The sequence below is a fragment of the Notechis scutatus genome, chromosome 3 (genome assembly GCF_049901735.1).
Source record: "Notechis scutatus isolate UNSWTSFEM ecotype Mainland chromosome 3, rNotScu1.2, whole genome shotgun sequence".
Classification (NCBI taxonomy): domain Eukaryota; kingdom Metazoa; phylum Chordata; class Lepidosauria; order Squamata; family Elapidae; genus Notechis; species Notechis scutatus.
In genome coordinates, this window is record NC_142011.1 from 70,710,575 (window position 1) to 70,725,669 (window position 15,095).

The following is a 15,095-nucleotide window of genomic DNA, read 5'->3' on the forward strand; positions in this document are numbered from 1 at the left end:
GAGGTCATAATATAATTCTACAGACCTCTGGTAGAAAACAATTTACTAATATAATCAAAAGAAATCCTACAACCTAGTATTTCCTTGTATAGGTTCCACAAATATCAAAAGTGATCCCTGAACAAATTAGATTTCAGTTGTACCAAGCCAACCAGCAGAGTCAAATAACTCTTCAACTGAGCTGAAAGAATAAATCAGTTGTGGAAATCTATATTCCAACCAACAAGCAAAACTAAAATAAATATGTAGTGCAAAATTTGAAAGTGGGATCAAATCAAATCAATGTTTAATATAATCAGATAAGACACTAAATTCTCATATTAAAGATGTATTTATTTCAGCACTTATATAGTCATCAAACTCAAACTATGTGATTCTGGAGGTATACAAATAAATATGCATATTTATTTCGGAGTAATTGCAAATTATTTTTTATTTCTGTTTTATATTTTATCCCTGTGTTCCTTTTTACTGAAATATGATGTGAACGTGCCATATGATAACTAAGTAAGTAAGTAAGTAAATAAGTAAGTAAGTAAGTAAGTAAATAAGTTGCAAATTAGAGCCAGTTTAGCAGTTCCATCAGGCTAGAAACGGGGAGACCACAAGAACTAGTCCCACCTTAGGTACTAAGTCAGCTGGGCAACCTTTGGCCCATCACTTTCTCTCAGCCACCTCAGAAAGCAGGTGGCAAACCACTTCCAAAATCTTTCCATGAAAACTGCATGGACTTTCAGGCAGTCATCAGGAGTCAACACTGACGGAACACCATCATCCCAATTGCAAATTAGGGATAACAGTTTATGGCATGTCTATGAAACACAATGTATCATGACTTGCATACAACAGGATCTAAAGATACACATTTTTAAACTTCCTACCCAATATCAGCACTGTCTATAACATTCTTCAAATATCCCTTCTACATAGTTGGTAATTTGTGGGATAATTCTCCAAGAAGACACATTAAGACACAATAAAAACACCTCCTGGATCTCAACCTTAAAAGAACAGATTGTACTGCAATGCACCTTTATGATTATACTGAAAATTCCACTGCTTTCATCTTTGCATTTACAGTGCAATATTTTATGTCCTAATGGAAATCCTTCTGCGTTCAGCAGAATTCAATCTTATGCATATTTATTGGAGAGTGCAATAGTTGCATGTAACTAGAGACTGTCACACTGAAATCAGTAGATACAAAACAGGCAGCACGGAGTTTTTTCTTTCTTTCTAATGGGTTAAAGCAAGGGTGTCAAACTCACGTCATGTTGCTGTCACATGATGTTTCGTGAAGTTTTTCCCATTCAAGGAGCTGGGGTGGGCGGGGCCTATGCATGACACATCCGGCCCACTGGCCACCAGTTTGACACCCATGGGTTAAAGGGTCTTCTTTACATACTTAACTACATTAAATAGCTCTGCAAATTTTTAGACACCAAATGTCAGAAGACCCAGGCCGCTTTGTTGGCACTGTGTCACCAAACTTTGATGGCCCAATACAGGAATTCATTTTGCTTTGGGGGCGGGGATGGTCTGCAAATTGCAGATGCCTAACCTGAACCTTCCCCCACACATGAGCAGAATGACAAACCATAAATCATTCACCTCAGTCCTTGTTTCCTATGACACTTGCACTCTTGGCTCTTTTCACTATGTAGTCCTGTAAATATACAGGTAGTCCTTGACTTATGACAATTGACTCTAAAATTTATGTTATGAAGCAAGATAGTTATTGAGTTTTGCCCCCATTTTACAACTTTACTTGCCTCAGTTGTTAAGTGAATCAGAGCAGCTGTTAAATAAAACGGTGTTAAGCAACACGGTGGTGAAGTGAATCTGGTTTCCCAATCACATGACCCTGGGACACCACAACCGTCATAAATGTGAGTCAGTTATCAGGCATCCGAATGTAACTCACATGACCCTGGGTATGCTTCAATGGTCATAATTGTGAAAAACGGTTGTCAGTCACTTTTTTCAGCGCTCTTGTGACTTTGAACAGCCAGTCGAGGACTACCTGTAATGTAATAAATAAATGCTACAAAACTAAAATCATCTCCAGCATATCCTTTCACAACTGGAAACACGAAGCTTGCATTACCACCCTGGTTGACATAATTTTCCCGTGAGGATAACTTTTTCAGAAACAAACGGCAAAGGAGCCATTCGATTTTGGCAGCTGCGCCAATGCTTCAAAGCAAGAAGCGGAATCTTTCCACCCAGTGCCTCGTTTCCCACCTGTTCGTCCCCGCTTTGTCTTCGGGAGGAGGAAGCTGCCATTCTTAGACCATGGGCAAACAGGTACATGAAGAGATGAATCAGAACCAGAATAGAGCTGGAAGGGACCTTGGAGGTCTTCTAGTCCAGTGGTCGTCAACCAGCAGGCTGGGGACCACTGGTGGTCCGTAATAAAATTTTGATGGTCCGCAGAGAAATGTCACCCCCAAAGCACCACCCAAAGCAATTAATCCAGGCTGCAAGGGAACACAAGGCTGCGCTGCCCACATGGCCCGCAGGAACACAAGGCTTGCGTCACTTGTATTGCGAACAACACGAGGTAGTGAGGGGAAGGGGGAAAGGTAGGAGGGGGAAAACTTGCCCCACTCGCCCCACGCACTTCGCCTGGCAACCGGGCTGCTTCTTTCTTCTGCTGCTTTTGGCTGCCAAGGAAAGCAGCAAAAGTCTTTCTTTCTCTCCCCCAAACTCCACCAGAAATGAGTCTTTGGGACCCTGCACAGTACCCTGCTCCAAGAGACTGTGCTGGTGCGACAAGTCTTACAAAGACTCATTTCTGGCAGAGTTTGGGGGAGAGAAAGAAAGACTTCTGCTGCTTTCCTTGCATGAAGCCAAAAGTCTCTCTCTCTCTCTCTCTCTGCCCCACCCCCACTTGAGAACAGAGCTGGAGATGGTATCCTGCGATCCCAAATAAAGAATGATCAATTTAGGAAAACAGGATGGGGAATTTTCCTGCAGACTTTTTGGGGGATTTTCCCAGGGTCTCTGGTCCATGGTATTTAAAATTATGAGTTTGGTGGTCCCTGAGGTCCAAAAGGTTGGCGACCTCTGTTCTAGTCCACACATCCCCTGCTCAAGCAGGAGATCCTATACCAGACTAGAGGGGGGCAGAGGAAAGACGGGGCGAGCCCTGATCGGCTTTTCCGGCCTTTCGGGGACGATAAAAGGCAGCGGTAACCTGCTCTGGAGTAGAGGGAAGAAGATTTAACGCTTTCCCCAGTCACGAGTCCCCCTCTTCTTGCTCCTTTATCGGGAAGAGCCTACGGTTACTTATTCGACCCAAGTCTGGAAAGAATTTGGGCTCCATTCTTCCCCCTCGGCGAAAATGCTCGAAAGGAAAACGTGCGGAGAGAGCTTTCAAAGGGGGCGGGGTGGGTGGGGTAACTTTGGCGAAGCGGAAGCTTTTGACTCACCCCGGCCCGTCTAGGCGGGTGGGTTGAGCCGCGGTTTTGTACAAGGTGCTCATTTTTTTTATTTTTTATTTTTTTGGCGGCCCCGCGTTACGTTGTGGGGAGTCGTCGTCCGCCCAGAGAAGTCGGGACCTCGCCTCTGGGTGGAGACTGCGCGTGCGTAGCCCGTTTTAAAAAGCACGGATTTTTTTTTCTTCTTCTTTTCTTCAAACCCCTCTCCCCCCCTTCGCCGTCCCCGAAAGAGACCGTTTATCTTCCCGTGTTCGGGGGAGGGGGGGCGGGGGAAAAAGCGCCTTCCGCGAGCGCGACGCCGGGAAGCGGACGCCGCCGTCTCGTGACTGAAGCGCTCGCGCTGGCAGAGAAAGAGAAGGGCAGGCGAAGCGAGCGAGCGAGTTAAAAGCGGGCGGGGGAGCGGAGAGGCGGCGTCGCGGGCGCGCCCACCTCCTTTGCGCGGTGACGTTGGGCCTCTTCCTCCCCCTGGTGGCTTCCCGCTCCCTCCTCCCTGTATCCACTGCTGCCGCTTCCCAGAGCCTGTGACCCATCGCCGCCGCCGCTGCTGCCGCTGCTGCCGCTCCCGCAGCCTTTCCGTGCCCATTTCCTCCTCTCCGCCGCGGCGGCGATGTGATTCCCCTTCTCCAGGCTCGGCCCGCCTCAGCTGAGCGGCGAACATGGCGGAGGTAAGTGAAGGAGAGTCGCGGGTGGCGGCGAGGGGATGGAAGGAAAAGGAGGCGAAGGAAGGAGGGAGACGAGGAAGAGGAGAGGAGGAAGAGGAAGAGGGCGAAGAAGCGGCGGCCGGAGAGGGAAAAGACATAGGAGTCGAGTCTCTGGGGCCAACCGGGAACTTGTTGCACGGCCGCTGCCCTCCTTTTCCTTTCGCTTCCCCCACAAGTTAGTTAGGGAGATGGGAGGAAGGTCCCGAGATGGGCCTGGGTGGCGTCCTGCGCCTAGACCTCGCGGGGGGCCCGAGTCGGGGAGGACGCCCCGGCCCTGCGGGACCCCGTCGTGGCGGGAATGCGTTGGGCGAAGGGGACGAGAAACGGTGACACCACCCTTTCGTTTCCTTCTGGGATATGAGAGGTGCCTTCCTGTGAACAGCAGAAGAGAAAAAGGCTGCTGCTTTTCTTCCTGTTCGGGACAGTCTGGATTCACCCAAGTTGCCCCCTTATTTGTCTTCCCCCTCCCTCCAACAGTTGAATGGCAGATCTGGGGAGACCCAAAAGCTTCGTGGGACGAGTTGGGGAGTCAAGAGGCTTATTTTGCTGAAGCGCCTCCTCCCCCCCCCCCCCGCCTTCCGATGGTTGGGTGTTTTAGTACTATATAGTCTTTGAAAGTCTTTGAAGTAGGCAGACCTCTGTGCTGCTCCAGCATTTGGCAGGATACTACTTTCTAACAGGTTAAGTTCTTGGCTTTGTGGACACTGGAAAAGGCCATTTTCGGGATGGGATGGGATGTGGGTTGTAATTTGTCAAAACTGCAACATTTGTCGTTCACTAATACCACCCCCTTGAAATTCAGAAGTTCAAAATGGTATTTTAAACTCCCAGGGTAAGGTTGAGCAACTTATAAGACTTGCTCAAAGTGCCTGGGTGGTGGAGATGGTAGCACCTGTCCAGCTTTTTGTATGCATGTAAACTAGGCAGGGACTGGTCTGGTGAAGAGTTGGATGGAAGACCAAGGGATATCAAATCTACAGGGTAGAGAGGAAAGTCTTTTTAAAAAAAACCCAGAAAAAACCCAATAGCAAACCATTTCTGTTTTGCTGCCAAGAGAAAAGCATATGGATGTAGTTGAGCTGGTCTAGGAGAGGTTACTTCAATCCTTTATGCTACCTTATTAGCCTTTGATTGGTTCCCACAAGTAATGGGGTATTGTTTCAAAATTGATAGTAGTATAGTTTACTGACATTTGAATATTCTTTAAAACATTGATGTTTTTAGGGTTTTTTTGATACAAGGAAAACCTCTTAAAATCTCTTATCCCAGCTTGGATGAATTACTTATCTCAAAAATTGATAACTTGTTTTAGCACATGTCTTTAAAAAGAAGCATCTTTCCCCACTCTTTAAGCAGGGGGAAAGATGCTTCTTTTCAAAGACATGTGCTAAAACACGTTATCAATTTTTGAGATAAGTAATTATAAGTGCTATAATTAATCCATGTGGAGACAAACAAGTACAGTGCTTTGATGCCTGTACTGCCCTCACCTTTGCTCACTTAAATAAGATTGTGTCCATATGACATTTTTGTTTAAAATGATACCAAAAATGAAAAGATGTAAAAGAAATTGGTCTAATTTGCAATTATATTAATATGTGAAAAAAATAGGGAAGCTCATCTCAGGACTTGTGAGATAGCAGTTTTCAGATATCCATCAAAATGATAAAAATAAGGGAAAGATCAGAGAATATTAATCATTTTAGTTGAGATTCAGAAAATGAAACTGATTAGTTTCATGAACATGTGGCTCATGTTCAAACTTGCCTCTTCGCAGTTTCCTTTTCGAAAACCTGATGGTTTTTACATCTGTTTGATACAATGAGTTAAAATGGATATACTTAACTTTTCTTTGTTTTATTACAATGTTGAAAGTTTCTTCTGTTTTAGAAACAGCTTTTGCCTGCTTTTCTTTTCTAAATAGATAAAGTAGAATACCTTAAAGTTTATCATTTATATAATTCAATTTTTAATGGTAGGGCTGATGACTTCCTATGAATATGTCCTCTTGTTTTCTGGAGTTTTGTATCTACTTGTATAATTGTATTAGTGTTATACTTATTTAGTCAGTGTTATACTGACTAAATAGTTTCTATTTTATTCTAACAGAATAGTGAAAGTAAATTCAATCAAAAATTGGGGCTCTTATAATTATATAAGAGAGGAAGAAATATATGAATACACATGAACCATATTCGACATTGTTTCTGAAACAAGACTGCGTTTTGAAGTAATGATCACTGCTTAGATCAGGGATGGCAAGCCTTTTTGGCACCAAGTGCCCAAAGCGTGCACATACCCCCCAAATACAATGCACTGGTGCTCCCTGTGCATGCATGCACACACCCCGCATATGCATGGCCCTCACATGCGCACATGACCCTGTGCATGTGCCACGCCCCCTGCATGCACCACACGTCCCGTGCATGCACGGCAGAGATACAAAGACCAGCTGGCCGGTGGGAGGTACACACTCATGCACAGTGGTGCTGAGCTGGGGCGATGGCACACGTGCCCACAGAGAGGGCTCTGTGTGCCACTTGTGGCACGCATGCCATAGGTTCGCCACCACTGGCTTAGATGATCAGGCTATCTAATGATTTTTCTTTTCCTCTGTTTACTCTTTTGTTATAAGGGGGATTCCTAAAGTAATATACAAAGGAATATATTTTTAAACAAAACCTTGATAATCAAAACCCCAAATAATAGCATATTAAAAATAGAAATAAATTGTAAAACAAGATGAAATATTGAAGGTTTTTTTTTTACTTTAGGGACACACTGTTTACTGAACTCATCAAAAATTCTCTAAATCATTACCTGATCCAAATAAAGAGGCACTAAAGCATTTCTGGGGGGGAAAACCCCTCAAATTTGCATGAATGAGAGTATTAATAATATTGCTAGCTATTAATTTGCTTCAGTAGTTTTAAAATAATTCAAATTCCCTTTAATTACCAAAATATTTTAAAGACCAAATAATCTGATCATGTAGTGGTTTTTATATATAGAATTAAACTATTGATTTTTAACTGGGAAAAGGTATTGATTGCATTGTAGAATGTGGAAAGTCATACATTGTTTGGACCTTGTCACAAATTTTATACATTATATTGGCTTTGCAAAGCTAGGTGTTTCTGTTGTAGGAAAAAAAGCAGGCTTTTCTGGTTTCTATAGTTTTCATTTTCCCAACTAATCAATAAACAATAAACTAAAGTTTTCAAATTTCTAAAAGCTACCGTAGTAAAAGTTTTTGTACATTTTGTAATAAGTTTAGATTAACTGCAGAGTTTTGATATGCATTTCTTATATGGTTGAATCAATAGTATATGGGAAGTTGAAGCTGTAGAAAAAATGTTTATGGTAAATTAGTATCAGACTCATTGACAATTGCTTAAGTGGAAAGTTCCTCTTAGAGGTATGAATGTCACAGAATTCTCTTTAACAAAATTAATTGAGATAGATAGGATGAGCTTACTAGAATTTCAACAATTAGTTATTTTCAATTTAGAATCAATATGTAAATTAAAATTCTCAACAACATTGAGACAAGTTGATAAGGAAGTGGATTTCTGTCCTGATAACAAGGAAGCTTACATAGATTATTTATATGTCTTTATTAGTTGGGGAACTAATTTTTACTCTACTTTTATTTGCTTATCATTATGTCAGTGGTTATCATTAGTTCAAAGTTATAGCAGCATCTGAAAAAGTGACTTATGACCATAATGATTCTTGAAATTACAACTATTGCACTACCCTAAGGTCACATGATCATAATTTGGGTGCTTGGCAGCTGGCTCACATTTATGATGGTTGCAGCATCTTGCAGTCATAGTAATGTCTTGTTACATTCCCATCCGGCTTCCAACCAGCAAAGTCAATGGATTCATTTAATGAATGTTGTTATTCACTTAACAACCACAGTAAAAACGGTAATGCACTCCAGTTCAAGTCACCTGATGACTCACTTAGTGACCACATCACTTAATGACCAAAATTGCCATCCCATTTGTGATCATAAGTTGAGGATTACTTGTTGCAATAAAAATATCAATACTTATCATGCAATCAAACAACACAATACCAACTTTGAGAGAGGTGTTTAATTTAAATAACAACATAGCATCACAGAGATAAAAGCAGGGGCATACAAATAGCAAATGCAAGGCTTTTTCCCCAGTTAAAAATTAATTCTACACATTTTGAGCTCAGAAATGCAGGATACTCCAGATTTTCCCTTGCTCTATACCTTCGATCTTTCAAAGAAATAAGCCTGGTCTCACAATACTCCAGCAAGAGAAGAATGGCATGTTGAGGGTGAGACTGCTTACTTCATCGTTTTCCACTGTTGTTCCCAAGTAAGCTGTTACTTTAACAACAGTAGTGGTGCTATTATTGACAGTCACTTTCTAGTCCTCAGCCAGGAATGAGATGCTTTGTAATGACTTTCTTCTCTTTCTTGAGAATCAATCTCAAGAATCAACAACTTAACTCTCAAATTGCATAGCTCCTTGTGAGAATTTTGCTTTGAGGCCCAGAGAGCTCTACATACACTTCATGTATGTAGTGTACATGTATTTATTTGTTGAAAGCAGAATGAGAAAGAAGCCAAAATTTTTTCTTTGTTGGTAGTAAATTCTGTAATTATGCTACAGAATCTGGTTTCCAGTGATAATAAATTACCAATATTTATTTATTGCACTAATATCCTATCACAATACAGATAGACTCTTGCCATTAACATTAATATGGAAATAAATGATACTTTAAATTTCCTGGTCTCATATAGTTTAGATTCTTTAGAACTTTGTAGATCAACATGAGTACATTGAATTGCACTTGGAAGCACAATAAAAAGCAATGAAATGTTTGATGAGCAAAGTAATATGATGTCTGGAGCATATGTTTTGCAAAGATCTCCCTGCTGTCTTTTACACAAGCTCCAGTTTCTGATATATAGCTTGTTATATAAATCAGGTTTGCCTAAGATGATAAAGTTGAAAAGTTCTTGAAAATCACCTGGCCCAGTTCACTGTTCATTTTAACATTTTTTTTTAGTGAAAGGGTGCTGTTTTAGAGTATGCTTGACAGGAGGCTGCCTAGCTTCTGCTTCAATACCTCCAAAAAAGAAGAAACATATAACTACTTGAGGCAATCTGTTTGATTGCCAAACAGCCCTCAAATTTTAGAATATTTCCTCAATCTATTTATACATTTATAAACTTTCAGTCAAAGTGATTCTAAATGATGATAAAGCAGTTGCCAGTGCATTAAAGAAAAGCAGTATCTTATTAGTTTTAAAATTATAACATAGCATTCCTACACCAGGTACTCTGTAGCAGTCAAAAACCAAATGTGTTCCAGAAAGCCAAGTTTTATGATCTTTTGGAGCATCATGACAGTGGGAGGTACTCTTGCCTTGGCGGGAGGGGACAGACTTTTCCAGAGAGAGAAGCCTACTTCAGAGCATTCTTTCATTGTACCTTTTGATTGGCTGAGCAACTTTTTTCCCATATTTTTTTATCTCTTGGTGTAGGAAATTGGTTACCTTTGGAGGCAACATGCTTCAAACTGCCATTTGCAGGGTGACTGACATGAAGAGATGAAACTCCACCTTCTACTTGCCAATACCTGGAGCTAGCTGATTGGCTAGTGTGAGACAGAATGCCAGAATAATAGATTTTGCCCTAATCCAGCTGGGTGTTCTTTTTTGAAATTATATATTTTTATATTTCTGCGAAATTTAGATTACCCTGAAAATGATGAAATATCTCTCCTATCTTAGTGGTTAGGCTTCACCTTTTAAGTTTGTTCTCTGACATCATGCTGGTTGGAAATTCTTAGATTTCCATCTTAAAATATGCAGAGGGCACTAGGATTATGAAGAGTATTAAAGGGATGAGGTCACTCTCTCAGCTCAATCTACTTCACAGAGGGATTGTTGTGAAGAAAATAGACTTCATCCCTTATATAAACTTATCTTAATAGTACAAAATAAAGGTAGAATATGCATCTGTTAGTAAATAAGTAAATACTGCTGTCTTTGGAAAAACTTAGTTATAAACAAAGCAGTAGAAATTCCTAATTATAGTGCATGAACTTTGTAGTTTGAATAATTACAGGTGGGGATCAACTTACAGTTGGTGCTATTTATCCTTGGCCTGTGACAGTCTTGTAGTTAAAATGTCTGGCTGGGGCTGATCTTGAGCCCCAGAAAAAAGTGGACTATCAATATAATAATCCTAAATGTATGCCACTATGAATCTTTGGACACCTAGGCAATAACTTCCTTTCATGACTTACTGTGAACTCAATATTCTTTCTTAATCAGTTAAAATAATAGTCTGATTTCCAGTGTTATATCATTATTTTTAAAATGTAATCGCCAAAAGCTATATCCAATACTTTTTTGTTGTGGTTATTGGACATATATTTGAGAGATAGTAGGAAATCATGGCATTTCAAAAACTTATAGTTGTTTTTGTATATTGGGCTTTTAAAATCTGTAGTTGTTTCTTCTGGATATCAGGAACAGCATAATATTGACTTTGAATAGTTTATTGAAAGCTGTGCAAGTGGTGTTCTTTTTATTTGTAATTTCTTGGGCTTCTGGCTTGGTGGACTGGAGTTGTGGAACTGACAACTGAACCACACTTCGCTATTTCTTACTCTGTTATGATAAAAGAAACTTGGTACTCTGTCCATCAGCATATAATACTGACCAAGATGAGACAAAACTTGCTATTAGGATAGAAGCTGTCAAAAGAAAGCTTAAATTTGAAAATAGGCTGAATAGGGCCAGCGTTGCATCAAAAAAAAAATCCAAGAAAATTTTACCACTATTCCCCCTTGGAGCTCACAGTGTCATGTAATATGAGCTTTTTAAAAAACTTTGAACTCCTTTCTTTCTCTTTGCCAGTCACATGACTTAAAGTGGAGCTATTATTAGAGGGTTGGAATGAATTCTGAGTGCCATGCTCTGCATCTCTAGCTTTTAAAAATATGTTTTTGATAAATTTGCATCCAGCTCTCATTGTCTCTCATATCCTAATCAGAACTGATTCTTATCTGATCTGAATCTGATCTGGAACTTTTGGAATATGAGTGAGATGAAATGGAAAATATATATTTATGCAATAGTGGTGAATATCTATTCATGTCGTTTTAGAGATACTTTGTATATTTCACAAGTTTTTTGTCTATTTTGCTTGATTTTTTTCCTTCATTAAGAACCAGGTATTTTATTGTTTGAATGAAAACTAAACCTGGGAGTAAAAACCAGAGTAAAAACTAAGGCTATAAGGATATGGTTCCTAATTTTGCAAAATTATTGAGAACATGCTTTTCATTTGTTATGAAATTTTGTGCTTCCTGAAAGGTAAAGGAGGTGGCTTTTTTTTGAAGTGACTGACTGAATGTTGAAGCAGCTCTCTATTATTGTACAAGGCAGCTTCAGTGAGTAGAACATCAACATTTATGCGTAGTTGATGAGCAGTGTCTAAGTACCGATATTAAGATATTATCTTAATGTCTTTAGTATAGCTTCCTAGGCACTTTAGTCTTTGAGGAAGACCCTACTGCCAATAACAAAACATTTAAATTCTGTTTTGATATTACATGTACCATGTAGTATTTAAATTACTATATCTACTGCTGCTGAATGCCAGATCCATCTGTAATAATACTACTTTTATTCATAAGTTGGTGGTAGATGAACAAATAGATCTAAGGTATATATTATTGGGCAGAGTAGGGCTGTGGTCCTCTTGAAGATTTCTCCTCCTGAGTTTTGTGTCTAATAGCAGCTTCAATGCCAGGGTTCAAGAGGAAGGATGGTTGTGCTTTTAATAAATAATTTATCTATGACCAGGCATCCTACTTTTGAGATGGTGTGGTGTAAGTGTCTGTGCATTCAGCTGAAATATAAGGACAAGTAAAGGATCCCACATAGCTGCCCCAACAAGGTACATCCCTCTTGGATTTCCCCATTGCTCTGATATTGGTGTTTCAGTAACTATTTGTCTTACAAGCTTTCAGTCTCTGTGCCTTGGAGGAGTGTCTAGGAAGGCTCAGTAACTCATGAATACCTGTAGAGTAAGTCAAATGAACTTGATAGAGTCTGCAGCTTTGTTGCTAAAAATATATGGGATAAACTACATTGTCCACAACATTCAGGTAACATTTGCAAGTGGCTCAGACAAACACCTTCCTAATAAATTGGACAGTAAGGAGGAGGTACCACATGATCAGATGTGCCAGATTTTGTGACAGACAATTTCAATAAAAGTAGTTTTAGCCACCTTGTGGAGTTGGTTTCTTGCCTTGGTTTATCTGTCTTGGCTGATATTACCATAACTTGCCTCAATATAATTTCAGGCTCAAAATACATATGCAAGCATATACCGTATCTCTCTTTTATTTCAGATAAATTGTGTGATGTTAGAGGACACTAATATAGTCCTTTTCCATTTTCAAATAACTTTCTGGTCAGGTGAGATTAACCACTCTGCATAATTTCTGCAGGGTGGCATGACTGACTATCTACCCAAGGCACTTTTTGCATCTGGAGGAGTTCCACTAAGCACTTAGGGATTTTCCTAGCAACTCGAGAAACAGTTCCATTGATGTTGGTTGGCATTTGGAGGTGACCAGATGGTTCAATTGTCCCTGTTCAGCCTCCTCCTGTCTGCTAATCCCATGTGCTGCTTAGCTTTCTGAGGTGGTACAGGAGTTAAAATAGCAGAAGCTAATAGAGTGCCATAGAAGAAGACAAAAGTAGACTTGGCCAAATAAGAGCTCAGGTTCAAGCCTCCATGGCAATAGGAGACAAAGCTTCAAGACTTCTCTCCTATTACATTGGTGGGATATTGTCCCATGGCATTGTTTAAGGTCTATTGGAAAAGAAGAGGCACGAAGATTTACCTGAATCTTCCTCTTCAAAGGCAGGATCTAAAGCAGTATCTGGGGAAATACCTGTAATGTGAACTAGGATCTATCAGTAATTTTGGGGGAAGGTTTTTGGGAATATTGTGGGGACTATCTACACGAAACTGGTGGGATAGTTTATTGATAAATTTGTGATAAGCTATAGTTAGTGTCCTAATGATAGTTATTTGTATATCTCCCAGTTACTATTGGATTCTGGAAGAGAATTCACTGAAACTGAGAGAGAAGCACGAGTATTGCATTTCAAAACATTTATGAGGAGCATGTAGATGTTTCAATATCATGTTTATCTGAAAGGGTGGTTCTTCAGTTTTGCAATCTGGGGAAAGTGCCTCAAATTCCACCTCAGTGAATTCTCTCATAAATGAGGGTGAGATTTTACTTATTTTGCTTCCAGGTTTCTACATCCTAGCCCCTTATTTTTTATATAATAAAGTTATTGAAAATTATGTTATACAGATAAAATGAATACAATTTATATGTAGTGTGTGTATCTAATGCAGACAAGAAAAAAGAAAAAGAGAAAAAGAAACCTCCCTCTTCATCCCCTGTAAATCTAATCATCATCTTCACTGTCTCTTAAAATAGCACCAAGCAACTCTTCATCCCATACCTCATCCCATTCTATATAAATAATCTCTAAAAACTCATCTCTCCATATTAATCAGCAAAAATCCATTATCAAAAATAACCCTATCACATACTATATCTGCTTAAATTCAATTTGAATTCTTTTATATTTAAATTTCCATCTCTATTTAAACATATTCCCCCATTTCCTCTCTCCAAACAAACAAAACTTTTAGAACATCATCATCCAGTCTGTCAACAAACCATTTAAACATTACCAAAATATAGCAATCCATTTATTTTAACATCAATCAAATAAGCCAATTTATATTATTTCTTCTTTCTCTCAAAAATCTTTAGATCTCTCAAATAAAATTCTAGCATCCCCTTTTGTTCCTTTGTCTCTTTTCTCAAATGGCCTTGTATCCTTTCAGGTCCCTTTGTAATTCTAGTAGAAAGAAGTTATTCACCACTCTTCATATTCTTATTATCTCTTTTTAGAAAATCCTTGACAACTTCAACAAGTCCCTTTTGTAAATCTAATGTAGAAAATAATCCACAGCACTCTTCTGTTTTAATATGGATATGCAGGGGTGGGATTCAAATTTCTTAACAACTGGTTCTGTGGCTGTGACCTAATTTGTAGGTGTGGCTGGGTGGGCATGGCATGTATGTAAATATTATAAATATTTATGTAAGTACTGATTTTTTTTTATTAAAAAGAGCAACTTTTACCCAAAAGCAGGCAAAGCAGGCAGGCAGATTGAGTTGCTCACAGAATTACAGATTCACTTAGAGATCTATCTTTCTGCAGTCAGCTACTTGAGTCTGCCACATTAAATTTGCTTGCAAGCAAACTCACAAATTAATTCACAGTACACCATGTATGTAAATATTGAATTTTTTATTAAAAAAGAGCAACTTTTACCCCAAAGCAGGCAGGCAGATTGAGTTTCTCACAGAATCACAGATTCACTGAGAGATCTATCTATCTGCAATCGGCTACCTGAGTCTGCACTGAAAAGTAGAAGCTTCAGTCCGAAGGAAGGTTCGGCTCTGCTTTTAGATTAGCTAGAAAACAAGAAATCCAAGGATTTCCTGCTTTTTAGCTATTCTAAATCTCCCAGCAGAGCAGAACAGCTAATGGTTGGTGGGGGGGAGGAAAAATAGCAACTTACCAAACCAGGCAAGTTGGATGGCTCGCATGCCAGGTAAGGAGTGAGTGGGTGGGGCGGGGCCAGCCAGTGGAGTGATTTGCTGGTTCTTTGAACTGCGGACAATCATTAATACGTGTATGTGCAGTGTTTGCAAGAAATCATCAGCTGTGCCGCCTGGACAGCTGACAAGCGCTGCACGCTGGTGTGCAGTGTTTGAAAATCCTCTTGTTTCCTGCTTTTTCAACCTCAGCTGTGCCACGCAAAGCAGCTGAGGA

General features: G+C 39.8%; 2 protein-coding genes across 3 annotated transcripts in view; one reads left to right on the top strand and one right to left on the bottom strand.

Moving 5' to 3' along the window:
* The window catches only part of DNAI4 (dynein axonemal intermediate chain 4), a 45,643-nt gene extending 42,001 nt beyond the window's left edge, over nt 1-3,642 (bottom strand). Inside the window, exon 1 of the mRNA XM_026665992.2 lies at nt 3,435-3,642. Within this exon, the coding sequence (XP_026521777.1) occupies nt 3,435-3,487 (53 nt within the window). The 5' untranslated portion in view covers nt 3,488-3,642. The remainder of the gene's footprint in view (nt 1-3,434) is intronic.
* Nucleotides 3,643-3,735: 93 nt separating this feature from the next.
* Nucleotides 3,736-15,095, top strand: part of MIER1 (MIER1 transcriptional regulator) — a 45,497-nt gene continuing 34,137 nt past the window's right edge. Inside the window, exon 1 of one of the 2 annotated variants that reach the window (XM_026665993.2) lies at nt 3,736-4,108. In XM_026665993.2, coding sequence (XP_026521778.2) covers nt 4,100-4,108 — 9 coding nt within the window. In that variant the 5' untranslated portion in view covers nt 3,736-4,099. The remainder of the gene's footprint in view (nt 4,109-15,095) is intronic. The other variant, XM_026665994.2, reaches the window with a different exon arrangement.